At 43.0% G+C, this 16,214-nt stretch overlaps 1 protein-coding gene across 1 annotated transcript in view; it reads right to left on the bottom strand.

Moving 5' to 3' along the window:
• Nucleotides 1–15,777, bottom strand: part of ccm2 (CCM2 scaffold protein) — a 43,339-nt gene extending 27,562 nt beyond the window's left edge. Inside the window, exon 1 of the mRNA XM_007904457.2 lies at nucleotides 15,593–15,777. Within this exon, the coding sequence (XP_007902648.1) occupies nucleotides 15,593–15,622 (30 nt within the window). The 5' untranslated portion in view covers nucleotides 15,623–15,777. The remainder of the gene's footprint in view (nucleotides 1–15,592) is intronic.
• Between the last annotated feature and the right edge of the window lie 437 nt (nucleotides 15,778–16,214).

Here is a 16,214-nt window from a genome sequence, read left to right as displayed (position 1 = left end):
AATTTTGCCTTTCATTAGGCAAAATAGGGAGAAACTGTTTCCTCTAGTCAGTAACTGGGAGGACAAATTTAAGATCATCCAAAGAGGTTAGTTTCCTTTTTAAACACACAGAGGCTTATATAGAATGTTCAACCAATAACAATAGTTGGAAGCAGAATCTATGTTAGCTTTCAAAAAGAAATTAATTATTTGAAAGCAAAAAATAGGAAAAGGGCATGAGGGGGAAACAGGCAGGAGAGTGGGACTAAACAGATGGGAGTCAGAGGCTTGCACAGGCAGGAGGAACCAAATGGTCTCCTCTTGTGCTGCAAAATTCTACAAATACAACTGTTCATTTGCAATTACTTTGCATTGAAAAGTAATGTGCTTGACTAGGTACACTGAGATAGTCATAATTCCACTGGGAAATTCACATTTCTGCTGTTTTGTTATCTTCTTTCCCCTCCTGCCTCCACCCAACACATGCCTAACAAGTCCCCTCATTTCAGACAAAATGAATGCAGTGTTCGTTCAGTACTTAAAAACAGAATAGCTTAAATAAACCTTTATATGTGTGAAAGTTAAACAGTTATAGTACTATAAGTTTGTGCTGGGTCACTAGATGGAGCACTTTTCTGCAGTTATAATCCATCTGCTCTCCCATCTCATGGAACCAAATTCATTCCAAAGCAATGCCATCATGACCAAAAGAATACATTGCCATGGAAATGTTTGTGTTGCAGCTGAATACTATAATAATAATAATCCTTACATTTGATATAATGCTTTTCATGTCTTCTAGACATCTCAAATCCCTTCACAGAATATACTGTAAAGTGAATTGACTGTATATTTGTGGGTGAAACGTGGCAGCCAATTGAGCACAGCAGTGTCCCACAAACAGTCATGAATTGAAGTGACCAATTAATTATTGTTCTTTTTCTTGAGGGAATATTATCAGGCGTGTGGAGTAAGGAAACTTGCCCAAGGTTTCGCCCTGCCGGGAACTACGTCTGTAGTCCAAAGGGGAGAAAAAAAATTAAATTAATCCTGTTGACTTTTATCATACATTTTAATTTTTTAATTTCAGATTAGGCAATTAAAATTATAAACAATTATATATTCTGGTACTAAATTACAAAAACAAATTACATTTGTATAGTGCTTTTCACGTCGGGTGGACATCCCAAAGAGGCAGACAATGGGGGATTTGGACCCAATAGCAATCAAACATATTACCTGTTTGATAGATTTACAAACAGATTAGCAGTACAATTTTATTTGCGGGATTGTTGGCCAGGACACCAGGAGACACTCCCCTTTTCTTTTCGAATCGTACACTGGGATCTTTCATGTCAACCTAAACAGGCAGACAGGACCTTGGTTTAACATCTCATTCAAAGGACAGCACCTACAACAATGTAGCATTCCCTCAAACTGCCCTGGAGTGTCAACGTTGACTATTTGATTCCAAGTCCCGACGTGGGGCTTGAACCCACAACCTTCTGACGAAACCATGGCATTGCATTGTGAATATACACCGTAAAACTCTAATGTGGCCAACGAACATACTCGTGTCTGCACTACAGGTTTTGAAGAGACCGCACAGAAAGCGCATGGCGTTGCATTTGGAGCGAATAACTTTTCTGATTGACAAGACCACCGGCTCAGTATCTGATACATAGCTGTCAGTCGTTCACATTGACGTAGTTGACGAGTGCCTGCCGGTTTAGCAGGCATTTTACCTTGCCACCGCTCAAACACACTGACAGGTACACAGCGCCATCGTCCAACATGACCTCGAATAGTGCTAGTTATCAGCAGTTATTGGAGCCCTATAACCATTCAAGTCTGAGCAAGAACAGTGCAAACTGATCCAGATTCTCTCATACTGTCTGTCCTAAGGCACATGGGTGATCAAAGAAACAAAGCTGGTAACATCAATTAGGTAAGTATACTGAAAACCCAAATCGCAAAAGGAAAGTCACAGGTGAATTATATAGTCAGATTGATTACAGTAAATGAAATTCAATAATAATTCTTATATTTAATATAGAACTTTTCACATGAAGATGTCTCAAAATGCGCTTCACAGGATTTACAAAAGTATAGTGACTGTATTTCGTAGGCAATAAATTCAAGGTGCTACTTGCGTGAAGTAAAATAAGAGAAACATACTCCATGGATGGGATAGAATTTGATAAAAAGGGAAGATGAAAGCTGTTAGATGATTCACTGCTCATCATCTCCAAACAATCTGCGGCAGCAAACAGCAAATAGAATAATAGGTTACACTGACAAATCAGCTAACTTCAGAACCCAAGAAGTCATGGTCAAGATGTCCATGGCTGAGAGAGGAGTTTCTCACAGTGCTCCGGCTAAAAATCCTCCAGATAAATTGATCAGACATTTGGATGCTATAAGCGTTATAACAAATGCATGGATTCTTCTTCTTTCTGGTAGTGGTGGCATAGAAGGATAAGGGTTAAAGACATTACTATACACGTTTAGCCCTTCCTGTCAAACCCTGTGGTTTTCCTTCAGTTGGGTGGATTGCCATATGCCTTTCCGCTTTAATGTTTGTACTAGCATAAGGAGTGGTAACATGGTGGGCTGGAATTGGGAATTAGCCAAAAATAGAAAGTAAACCTTGAAAACTTTTCTTGGTTTAACTTCAGAAAGTAGATGATCTTTTTACACAAAGTCAAGGGAAGGAGAGGAAAGAGAGGAGTTTCATCTACTACCTCTTCAAGTAAGATACAATATTGGGCTTCAGTTAGAAGGAAGCTCAGATGTTTGCCCACAATGAGACACTTTCATTTACGTAACCTGGGTTACATCTTGTAATGCACTCTACCAATAGTAAAACAACAACTTGGATTTATATAGCGCCCTCCGCGTCGGACGGCGTCTCAAAGCGCTTCACAGTAACGGATCCCGGTGCCGAGCCAGGGGGAGGGGGTGGAAGGTGACCAAAGTCGAAAAGAAAGATCTTCAGCCAAGACCTGAAAATAGGAAGAAAGGGGACGAGGTGAAGGGAGTGAGGAAAGGAGTTCCAGAGCCTCGGGATGTAGTGGCTGAAGGTACGGCCGCTGATTGATGGTGGAGCAGAGGATTCGGGGGACAAGAAGGAGGCCAGACCCGGTGGAGGTGAAGACAACGGGCACTGTTGTGAGGAGAGAGGAGTTCAGAGAGGTAGGGTGTGCGGAGGAGTGGAGGGATTTGAAGACAAGGATGAGGATCTTGTAATCGATCCTCTCTGGGACAGGCAGCCAGTGCAGTCTGGCAAGGACTGTGGTTATCGAGGAGCGGGCTTGAGACATCTAGAAGATGTGAAAAGCGCTATATAGAACTTTTATTAGTTCTGGTAGATAAAGGGAACGCCGTGGATATTAGATAATTTATATTTATTTTGGATCAAAACTTGGCTCAGGTTTGGGGCAGTTTAGCAAAAAAGTGTCACATGTCCTTCCATATAATTACAGGGATCTCCAAAGCATTTTACCACACCCCTTGGGAGTATTGTGTCCAATATACCTTAGAGCTGGAGAAGGTATGCAGGGTGATTAAAATAATAAATAAGTTGAGGGATCTGAGCCATGAGATTTCAGAAGCTGAGAATGTTTACATTGGAGATGATTAATGACCTTACTGAAGTCTTCCATACTCCAAAAAATTTAAACTAAAATACCTTATTTAATATGGTCATAGGGAGTTTCAAACTCAGAAGGGGAGAGTGAATCAAGATTTAGAACAACAAATTACATTTATATAGCGCCCTTCACGCAGGGGAGGATCCCGGAGCGCTTCACAATGATAAAGTCTGACAATGAGCCAAAGGGAGGGGTTGATGACCGTTAGCACGATCAAAAAGGAAGATTTTTAGGTGGGATTTGAAGATGGGGAGGGGGCAAGGCGGAGGGATTAAGGGAGAGAGTTCCAGAGCATAGTAGCTGAAGGCACGGCCACCGATGGAGGAACGGAGGGCACGAGGGACAAATAGGAGGCTGGAGCTAGCCGAGCGGAGCCAGCAGGTGATGGAGTGAGGGGTAAGCAGATTGGATTTAACTACTTTAAGCAGGATGTAGTTAACATGTTGGGAGGTGGTGAAGGCGCATAGTATCAACAGTTTTAAGAGGGAGTTGGCTTCATTTTTATGGTGAAGGGGATTAGAAAGTACAGTATGCAAGATAGGTATTTGAAAATGGAAAAAATCTTTTACAGTTGTGCACAGTACAATACTTTAGGATGCACTAACAAAGTAGAACAAGAAAACATAGGTTTGGAGACGCAAAGAGCAATTTCAGAAGGTTTTATTTACCCAGAGGGTTGTTAACAACTGGAGCAGATTGTCAGGAACAGTGGTTGAGGCCAGGACACTGGACTCATTTAATAAATTGTCTGCTGCTACGTCAGATAGATGGTAGGGTGGGTGTTCTGAAAAAATGACATCAGATGGACCAAAGGGCCTTCTTGTGTCCTCTCCTGCACTAGGTTCCATGACCTGATCACCCCAATCCTCGCCCGGCTCCACGGGCTCTCCATTCCTCAAAAGATACAGTTCAAAATCCTCGTCCTCACCTTGAAAGCCCTCCACGGCCTTGCTCCTCCCAACTCTGTGACCTGCTAACCCACTACCATCCTGCTCGCCCCTCCGCTCAGCGGGCTCTGCCTGCTTCACGTCCGCCACCTTGCTCGCCCCACTATTGGCAGGTGGGCCTTCTGCCACTCTGCCCCCACCTTCTGGAACTCCATCGACCACACCTTCAGCTGCCCTCGTACCTCTGCCCCCCAGTCCCTCTGCCTCACCCCTCCCTTGCCTCCTTCAAGATCCATCTCAAGACCTTCCTCTTCAACCTTGCTTTTGATCCACCCTGCTTCCCCCTCTGCCCTCCATCCTCCCCAATCCCGACCCCTAGCTCGGGTCTAAAACTGTCCACCGCCTTGGGACAACTTCCCAATGTGAAAGGCGCAATATAAATGTCATTTTGTTATTGTTGCTTCCGCTGAGCAGGTTCCAGCCTGTTGCACGTCCCCCACGCTGCCCATGATCAGCAGTCAAGCATTCAGCCTCTCTGCCCCCATCCCACAGGCCCTTCGCCTTGCTCCCTCCCTGGCCTCCTTCAAGACTCTTATTCGACCACACCTTCAGCTGCCCTCGTACCTCTGCCCCCCACCCCTCCTGATCCCAACCCCTGCTCGGGTCCACATCCAACTGACCAACGCCTTGGGATGTTCCATCCCTCCCCCGCCACCAAACATGACTTCAGCAAACTCAAGCTTGTCGTTTCTTTTGTTCACTTATAACAAATGAGGCCAGTGATTTTTAGTTACTTTTCCCTGGGATTGCTGTGCTTCAGGACAGCATGTTGAAAGAAATGCAGCACCAAAAGATCAGTTTGTACCCTTCAAGTTTACTTCACTGAGCTTCATAATTGTTGAAGTTGATGAAAACATCATTTTCAACGAAAATGGAAAGGGACCATTGCAACAATTTTCTTAAACACTAAACATCATATTCCTCTGGGGAATATCTTATATTCTCAGTCTCTCACTGCTGCCCATGTGTCCCAAACTTAAGTTCCCAAACATCATTTGTTTATGATGCAAGCATTTTTCCTGCCAATGTTATTAATACAACTTCCAACATTCAAACTGCAGCAAAATCCTGAAATTCAATGAAAAATCTCATAAATAATGCAATACATTATAATGGTGGTGACATCATTACTAACCAATAACAGTTAGCCATTGGATAAGTTATTTTGCCAAGAAGCAGCAAAGGTCTCAACGATAAAGCCAGCAAAGTGCATCCAGAAATTATGTCATGAATATAGCGTATATGGCCAACTGTACTGTTCAAATCTAAACAGCACATAAACGGAATCTTTTCTCCAAGATACTGAATATGCAGCAAGTGTAGTCGCATACAAATGGTTCAATTGCTTACAATTAAGTAGGCACAACTCCTGCTGTTTGGAAAAGGTCTTTGGCACGCTGGATCATCGATATGCTGGCACAGGCATTGCAAGCTTTTCATCATAGTCTTTCAGTCCTTCACGATGGACAGGAGCAACAACATGGGAAAAGCTTGCATAAGCTGAACATGGACAAGACAGAAGCCATACTCCTTGGCTCCCGTCAACGTCTTCACTCCTGCAGATCTAAACTCCTCAACCTCGCTGGGCTCTCCCTCAGAACTCACCAAACCAGTGCGCAATCTAGGCATCCGGTTCAACCCCCAACTGTCCTTCCTCCCCCACGTCCAGTCCCTGACCAGGACCACCTTCCTCCAACTCCTCTACATTGCCCGCCTCCAACCGTACCTTACCCCAAATGCAGCCGAAACCCTCGTGCATGCGTTTGTCACCTCCCGCTTGGATTACTCCAACACACTCCTCGCCGGTCTCCCCAGCTCCACCATTCACAAGATCTAGCTCATTCAAAACTAAGCCTGCATACTGACCCGAACCAAACTCCATACCCACATCTCACCAGGTCTGGCCAGGTTTCACTGGCTTCCCATCACCAAACAGATCGACTTCAAGATCCTCACTCTCGTGTTCAAATCCATTCACTCTCTGGCACCTCCCTACCTCTCCGACCTCCTCAATCCCCAATCCACCACCCGGCGCCGCCGCTCGACAGGCACTGGCCTCCTGCTCGTCCCTCGCATCCTCTGCCCCACCATCGGAGGTCGTACTTTCAGCCACTACACCCCAAAACTCTGGAACACTCTTCCTCAATCCCTCTGCCTTGCCCCCCCTCTCCCCTCTTTGAAGGCCCGCCTGAAGACTTTCCTGTTTTGAGTGCTTTCTCCTTTCTGCGGCTCAGAGCCAGGCTCCACCACTGTTAAGCACTCTGAGACTCTACCTTGCGTGGAGGGAGCTATATAAGTGCAAGCTATTCTTGTTGTTAAGCCCCCCTCCCCACACACACATACCAGCTTTCGCACTGGCAGGAGGCAACATTCAAAAAAAGAAGGGATTTTGGACAACCAGGAAATTAATTTCCTACTACTGTAATTTTATTCATTATCAATATGTTCTTGCTCAGATATATGCAGAACTTCTCATTTTCTGGTCCCTCACAAATTTACCTTTTATTTACCACATTAGTCTGCTAATTTACTGGGACTTATTAAATTGCATTTCACAGTGATCTATATTAACCACTGAAGTGCCACACGTTATGCACTGAAGCACCACAATGTTTGCATCCACAATGTTTGCCTTTTGTCACAATAGTTTATAAAGATTGAGAGATATCTGGGTATAAGCGGATCACAAAACAGATTAGTACCAACAAATCAATCTCTTTTTTGTGACTTCTGAAAACTTTACAAGGTTTGTTTCCTGAATTAAATAAAGGAGCAAGGAATTCTCATCCATACAGATTCAAACCAAAAACATAGAACAGATTTTTTTAAAAAGCTTTCCACAAAAAAAACTTGCCTTGGCTTTATTCTCCACTAAACATTTTGATCTTTTACCTGATTTTCAATACTGCTATTCAATTGAGCGAGAACTATCTAAACTGGATTTAAGTTTATTACAAAAATATGCTGGTAGGTCCAACTTAATTCATCCTTTGGACGAGACATTAAACCAAGGTTCTACCTGTCTATTCAGGTGTACATTTACCCACAAAATACGCAGTGAATACACTTTTACAAATCTTGTGAAGAGCTTTGAGATGCCTTGACAATCTAAGGGGCTGCTATATCAATTGTAAAGATTATTATTCTGCTATTCTATCTTCTGACCAAGGGATCTAGCTTTTTCTACACAACTCTTTTTCTAAAATGATAGACAGAATTTAAACAATCAAAATAAATAAAATAAACACTTTAGACAACTATCAGAAGTTAAAGTAAAGTCTCGACTGGAGTGCTCCTATCTGACAGCTGCAAACAAAAAACATTTCTCACTTCTTAAAACATACATAGAACACTATGTTCTATTTTTCTAAAATCTATAATATGACGTTTCCACAATATGTTTCTGTAACTAATTCACTGAATGCTCAATGTGCAAGTCAGCCACTCCCAACAGCCCAATTGAAATTACATCTTCAAAACATGTAATTAGTTCTGTTCAGAGCTAATCTGTTGAGCTAATCCATAACACCAGAGCTCATACTATTCCCTATTTAAAATAACTTGCTATAAATATGTTCTACAATGCCCTACAATTCACACCAATATTCAAACGAGTTTCAGGAATTTTCACCTATTGGCTTTGAAAGATATGCATTTTCTTTACATTACTTGCAATGCTAAAAAAATGTTTGGCGTAAATTTTAGCAACTTTTGATCTTTACAGGTTCATCTCTCAAAATAGAAATAAGTACTGAATCCCAGCAATCTATAAAATTCTTGGCAATTCTCAGTTAGTAACCTCAGCAAATGACCACCTGCAGCGAAGATTACTTTATTACTGTTCCACTGCTCCCAGAAATTACCCCAGTACTTTTCTTCACTGTTACACCCCAATTCTGACATCAGATCCATACCCATAGACTCCTTTTTTTTTAAAAAAAGGACCTTTATTTGATCTAAACCAAAGGATTTAATTGGTAGTTGTCGCAGAATACTCTGACAGGAAATAAAGTGTCTATTTAGCCCCCAACCCATTCAACGGAATGAATAAAGTTTGTTTAGTGAATTACCCGTAATGCACAACCTTCAAAGCAGATAGAATCTTGTTTTCTTGCCTCATAGCCTTCAATCAGATTTTTGACAGAGACTTCTCATAGTTCTAAACCGTCTAAAACCTGTGTCTGACAAAGTATTTTCTGAAAAATTCAAATGAAAGGCTGAGGTTCACGGTGCATAGTAACAAAGAAAACTGAGATAACTGATCAAGTATTTCAAATGTGGATTTTAAGAGCCTGTAGTTGGAGGAGGAAAGGTCAACTAATGGTCTGAAATCAGTGTTATGTGTAACAACTTTGGAAATGTATGATAATGGAGAAATTCCATTACAATGAGAAAATCTTTCAGTCAATTCCATTACATATAATTTCAAATGAAATTTCATTCAAAAAAGTAAGCAACATAATATTGAGATTCTAGGAAATGTATCATAGTTGATTCTAAGTCTTAAGGATGCACCAAGGAAAATGCAAGATGGTGTATTATGAAGAACCAGAAGTAACTTCAGAAGAGCAATGACAGTAGTATTTATGAAACTGAAAACAAAACGTACGAAAAAACCCCCTTAAGAAAGCCAGAGAAAGACCCACAGAAACAATGTTGGAAGTGAGAGAATGATCAATCATTACAGTAATTTAATAAGTATGTTGTATCCTGTGCAGAAGTATAAGAGAAGTGTTAGAAGAAGCTCCTCACACATGGCAACCTTATCAAATCTTAAATAGTGTTAAGCTTTATAGAATTACAAATTGAGAAAATAATTTTTTTTAGCCCAAAAATTCTTCTCTTCTCACTCCTTTCCTAAAGTCATGCCCTGACCCCAGCAGCCCTCCACGTTTATGGATAAGCAAGTATTCAACTGCAAGAGAACCATCAGAAACAAGCATAGTACTGACCTTGACCATGGCCAAACTATGCAGTTTCCATCAGGTTTCCTGTAGCATTTGATCAGGAGGAACAATATTGACACTGTTCCATCCCATAGTGAAGGACATGGGGAAAAAAAGCACAGGAATGTGGCACCCAACCATTGTACCGCATCAATTATTCAGCACAGGTCAAGGACCAAATATGAGACTTTTATGATTTATATAACTGAATACCACACGTGTGTATTTAGCATAGGATGCATCATGCTGCTTCTGGCACGATGTTCACTGTTTTTTCAAACAGCCTCAATCTGCCAATTCAGACACGCAATCTGGCTATTGAACTTTTACAGATTTTTCCAAAAAGATCAGTACTGCTTGGTATTCCAGAGCTTCTTCAACATGAAATATCCTTACAAATATAAATGGGAGTATAAGAATCCTACGATCATCATACAGATATCGATTTTTTACAATATAGTACTTTGCCCCTTTTTGAATACTAATTCTTGAATTCAATATAGCACCTATAACGTTGAAACATAACAAAATACTTCACAGGTAATCAATTGCTATAAAACATAGCAACTGTGTATTTGTGGGCAAAAAGCAACTAAATTTGCATATAGTAATGTCCTATAAACAGATCATGAAGCAAATTACCAATTTATTTGGAGGACTGTTATACATCAGGAGAACCTCCCTTTTCGAATAGTTTTGTGGATCTTTAATGGATTCTGAATAGACAGACAGGATCTCAGTATACAGTCTCACCTGAAGGAAATCACCAACAATGCAGCACTTATGCCCAGTTCTGCAATGGAATCAGAGCTCAAAGTCCAAATATATGGCTTGAACTCAATATTTTGATCCAGAGGCAAGATTGTTCCAAATTATATATGATGAAACACTTTCATACATTGTAAAGCTAACAATTTGCTGCTGTTCCCACGAAACCAAAATCCTATCCTTACCACTTTGCATAAGAAAAACTGCCAGCCTTTAAAGAAGGAATATACCGAGTAGTAATATTACCTATAATATCTGGTGCTGATTCCCTGCCACAAAAAAGAAACGTATCTGTGTTCTGATGTACAGTTGTCAGTTTCCATTATGCAGTTTATTACTAGAAGTCTTAGCTGGTCAGAAACTCCCTGTCTTAGCTGGTCAGAAAATTTAGTCTCCCAGTGAGATTAAATTTTAACAGCACCTTTGGCCTACAGTTTCACCAGGAATAATGTACACTTGACTAGTCCAAATGTACTTGTAAAGTGACTGATTCAGATCCTGTAAGCTCTTGATAGCCAAATAATGAAATGTGGTCTCATTAATTGTATTTTTTCAAAGATTTAAACAGGATATCCCTGTTAAGACCAAAATCTCATTTGCAATACATTTTGATCCAAGAGTATTACAGGGTAAACTAGAAAAAAATCCCCAAGGCAGCTGTATCAACAAATGTGCTTTGGGAATCATTTTTAAAAGTGTTTAAATGTGAATAGAAAACATCATCATTGCAAACAAATAACCCATTTTTTTTCCAACGGTTCATAATTTTTAATGCATGAGTGGGAAGGGAATAGAGGCGTTTGGGAGAATGAGCTGAGAGAAATGAAGGCACATGTGGAGCATAAATATCAGTACGACTAGTATGGCCAAATGGCCTGTGTTTCTGTGCTATGCTGTCTAAGTAATTCTATGTAACATAGTACAGTGGAATGTAAATAATTAGCCAAAATGGAGAATACCTGGTGGATAATCAAGGTTCCACTGTAGATCTATGCAATGTTGGTATATTTTTTTGAAAATAACAAATCAAACACTTCCCAGGAAGTTAAAGCTATAAACTTTTAAAGTTATGTAGGTCACAAAACGATAAACACTATACTTAAAAATACAAACCGAAAAGTTTTGAAAGCGGAGAAGATAATTGGCATTCCCCTGTTCAAAAAATGGATGAAGTGGTAAAGTAGGCTACAATCTTAGAAGAGCCGAATTTGAATCCAGTCGGGTAAATAAAAAAAAGTTCTCTCTGACAATAAGATTTTTAGGTGATGAGTGAGCGATCTCAAATCATTTCCTGATTGATAAAGATCCACTGGCGCATTGCGAGGTGAAGGACAGTTAAGGTCAAGTTATGATAATATGGAAAAATAGTCTGAGATACAGACATTTTTGAGGCTGCAATAACGTTTCCTTTATAAATGTAAAAATGTCTCTTTTTATGTATTCGGTTACTTTATATTGCTAGAATTTTAAACAGTCCCCTACCAGAGAAAATGAACAATTGGTTATATCTTGAATGAGGGAGGATTCAAGGATGGGTGGGGAATTACTCCCATACTTAAAATAATTGATTCCCTTCCTTTGGCAAGGGAAATTCCAAAGAACTATAAAAAGCAATACTTTTTTTTGCAATGTGGCAGATGCTATGCAGTTTTAGCATTTGACCACACCCATGAAGATCTCTAGAGAACAGGAAGCTTTATTCTTTCACCTTGTGCACGGCAAAGATAACCTAATGTAGAAGGTTTGATTAAATAGGACTGATAATTTGAGGCATCAAATTATACAGTGTAGAGATAGAACAACTAAAGGCCACAATATTTAAGTGTGTAAACATATTTTGCCTGCAAACTGTAAAATGATGTGATTCACAAAAGTAAAAAAAGAACTTCAACAAAGTTAGTTCTCTAATAGTGAAAATGTTACTGTCAGTACAGCTTTAAAGTTATGGTGTATTCATTAAAATTATTTGATTTCCTTTGCTTTGGAGTGCACTTCCCTTTCATAATATAAGTGTGAGCCTGGCGCAGTGGTAACACTCTTGCCTGAGTCAGAAGGTTGCGAGTTCAAGCCCCACGTCAGGACTTAGAATCACAGTCTAACATCCAATGCAGTTCTGGGGATATTTTGCATCATTAGGGGTGCCATTCTTCAGTTGAGACATGAAAACAAGATTTTAAAAATCCCATGGCACTATTTGAAAAGAGAAGGGAGTTTCTCCCAGTGATCTGGCCAACAAATCCAACAATAAAATTGGCCACTCACCCCATGGTTGTTTGTGGGACATTGTTGTGCGCAAATTGGCTGCAATGTTTCACCCACAAATACACAGCGTAATCTACTTTACAGTATAACCTTATGAAGCACTTTGAGACGACTTGATGACATGATATCATGTCGAAGAGAAGGATTATTATTACTGTTATCAGGCTCCTTGGGGAAATACACTAACTCACAAACATGGCAAATCACACAGCCTAACCGTGTAATACTAGAGATAGGCAAAACTAATAATTTTTATATTCAAAGTGCTTCACAAGATACACTGTAAAGATTGGTGACTGGTTATTTTGTGGGTGAATGCTGAACCAGACGAGTCAGAACTGCCCAACTCAAAAAAAGCACATACAAGTAGCATAATACAGCACATTCAGACAAATAAATTGCCACCAACAAAATAAATGGAGCTGCTCCACTATTTACGTGGCTTCTCCCCAGAGAAGGGCAGAAGGTACAGGATGAGCCTCAACAGCTTCATCACCCCATCCTCAAAAAAGGCCCTGGTACGAGTCGTTGCATCCCAGCTTTGCTCTTTCCTCTCCCACCATTCCCTCTATGAACCCTCCCAATCGGGTTTCTGTGCTGCCCACAGCACGGAAACAGCCCTGATCAAAGCCGCTCAGACTGAGACTCAGCAAAGCACGCTTGTCTTCCATCAACACCTCCATACCTCGGACGCTAACAACATCACCCTTCATGGATGCACTCTACATCTTATGGAGCCAATACAGAACCTCAATGTCCTGTTCGAACCTTCAACTATCCTTCACCCCCCACATTTGTTATATGACTCGCTCCACCTTTCCCCACCTCTGCAACATTGCTCAGCTCCGCCACTGTCTTTCACCGCAGGCCACCAAGACCCTCATCCACTCATTCATCACATCCAGGCTCGAGTACGCAAATTCCCTGCTTGTCGGCGTCCTCAACTCCTCCCTCCACAAGCTGCAGATCATCCAGAACTCTGCAGCTCGTGTCCTCTCCCGCACCAGACTCGGCGACCTTATCACCCCCATCTTTGCCCAGCTCCACTGGCTCCCCATCACGCAGAGGATACAGTTCAAGATTTTGGTCGTCAACTTCAAAGCACTCCATGTCTTCGCTCCTCCCTACCTCTGTGACCATTGACAGGCGGGCCTTCAGCCTCATCCTCTGGAACTCCACCCCACTGTCCCTCCGCCTCGCACCCTCCGTTGCCTCCTTCAAGGCCCATCTCAAGACCCACCACTTCGACCGCACCTTCGGTCACCCTCTTAGCCCTACCCTCCGCGCCCTCTACCCCGCCTGATCCCAACCACCTACTCAGGTTGGGAGTCCTGTAGCTCAGTGGTTAGAGCACTCGCTTTGCAAGTGAGAGACCTGAGTTCAATTCCAGGCAGGGCGAAACCTTGGGCAAGTTTCCTTACTCCACACGCCTAATAATAATCCCTCCAAAACCAAAAAAAAAATAATAATAAATTGGTCATTTTCAATCCATATGACTGTTTGTGGGACATTGCTGTGCGCAATTGGCTGCCGCGTTCGCCCACAAATATACAGTCAATTCACTTTACAGTGTGTTCTGTGAAGCGCTTTGGGACGTCCTCCCGACGTGAAAAGCGCTATATCAAATGCAAGGATTATTATTATTATTATCCCTGACTGTCCAGCGCCTTGGGACGTTCTCCTGATTTGAGGCACTAAACAAATGTAATTTGTTCTTGTGCACTGCAAGCGAGAATGAACCTAGCAGCAATTTTTCCTGGTCGCTGAAATGTTTCAAAAGCTGCGTGGCAGACTGAGCTGATAGGTGACATATCTTTGCATTCAATATAGTGCCTGCTGTTGAAATAGCTCATCGTGCTGCACAAGTAATTGTGGTAAAATGTAATGACTAATCGTAGGTGAATGTCGTGACTAACAGATCGGAGTAAAATTTCCAATCTTAGAACTGTACTTCAATAAGTTACAAAACCGAACTGACGTAAATATTCCCAGACCCCGAAATGCAGCTTCAACAGCCATGCCCTGCTACCGTAGACAGCTGCTTGACAGAAAAGAGGATGGGCAACAATGTTCGCCTCAACTAAGTCATCCGCCTAAATTAGAAAACCATTCACGAAAAACTACCGCCGCTGTGAAAGTTTTCAAACGTACGCTTGGAAATGGTAATGCCCAGCCCAGCCATCGCCTCCTTTACTTTGGCCCTGGAGGGAAATGAAGAGTTCAGGATATAACCTGTGCCCCAGTAAGGTCACAGATCGACATAAGCAACTGACTGGCTCTTCACTCGCTCTCTCTCACCGCAAACACTCGCACTCGCACTGCTCCTCCTCTCCTGCCCCAGCAATGTGGGCACAGCAGACGGCCATCCGCCCCGATGGGGCGTGTTTTTTGTTGTGCTGTGTGGTGGGGGTTGGGGGGGGTTGGGGGTGGGGGTGGGGGGGTTGGGAGTTGGAAAGGGAAACGACTTTGGGCGGAGGTTAAATTTAAACCTGCAAATCGTGTTTTTTTTTAAAAAATTCTTCCCCCCCCCTTTGAAGGCTCTTTCTTAACAGGTTTTTTTTAAAAAAAAACTAACCTAAATTGGCCACTCCGTTACCCGTTGGAGGCAACGGGTAACAGTGGGCGACTTTGGGGACTCGCGTTTGGTGGCCTTTGGGCTATATATAACCTATATTATATATATGTATATATATATATAAGCTATATATAACCCAGAGTCATTTCTGGCCACCCTCTGGGGGGGGGTCACAGTGAAGCCCGTGTGCGGTGCCCACCCCTCACAGCGAGAGCTGAGGGATGTCAACAACGGCAGCGCAGGGCCGCCCCACCCTCTCACCCTCACCCTCTCCCTCGGAAACCAAACGTCGGCCCCGACTCTGCCTCCCCTTCACCTCAGGTTCACGGGGAGTTCCAGTCCCTTCTCCGGTCTCTCTGACACTACCCCCTCCTCCCCGGAGTAACGGTCACGGGCTGCCTCCCCCCCCACCCCCACCCCCAGCCTCCGGAGGGGAAGTGGGCGCGGGTTTGGTCCTCTCACCTTTTTGCCTTTCTTCACATCCTCCTCCATCGTCGGCTCAGTGACGGGCCGAGCCCCCGACTCCCGGCCCCCGGGGCATCTCACGGCGGCGACATCAGCGCCCGCGCTTCACGGGCTCAGGGTGTCCTGCGGCCAGGCGGCGGCGGCGGCTCTCTCTCCCTCCCCCCCTCTCTCTCTCCGCTCACAGCCCAGCCTCACGGTAGCGTCTCTCTCTCTCTCTCTCGCTCTTCACCACACGCTGAGTCTCTCTGCTCAGAGCGCCGCCCGCTCTGCGACACCATTCAATCCCGCCGCCATCTTGGGCGTGTCTACCCAGCCTGTACCGCGCCTGCGCTGACCAGCCAACCCCCCGGGGGGGGGGGGGGGAACTCCGCCATCCGAACACCAGGGGGCGACAGAGGACAGCGCTTCTCATCCCAGTCTATAGGGGGCAATAGAGGGGGTGATTATCACCTCAGTCTAGAGGGGCAATAGCAACAGGAGGAGGCCATTCAGCCCTTCGAGCCTGTTCCGCCATTTAATTAGATCATGGCTGATCTGTACCTCAACTAATCCCTTCAATTCCAATTTCCTGCTTTCTCCCCATATCCCTTAATACCCTGACTTACCAAAAACCTATCAA

The sequence above is a fragment of the Callorhinchus milii genome, unplaced genomic scaffold (assembly GCF_018977255.1).
Source record: "Callorhinchus milii isolate IMCB2004 unplaced genomic scaffold, IMCB_Cmil_1.0 Scaffold3, whole genome shotgun sequence".
In the NCBI taxonomy this organism is placed as follows: Eukaryota; Metazoa; Chordata; class Chondrichthyes; order Chimaeriformes; family Callorhinchidae; genus Callorhinchus; species Callorhinchus milii.
Note: the sequence above shows the minus strand (reverse complement) of the source record. Positions and strands in the feature narration are given on the sequence as shown.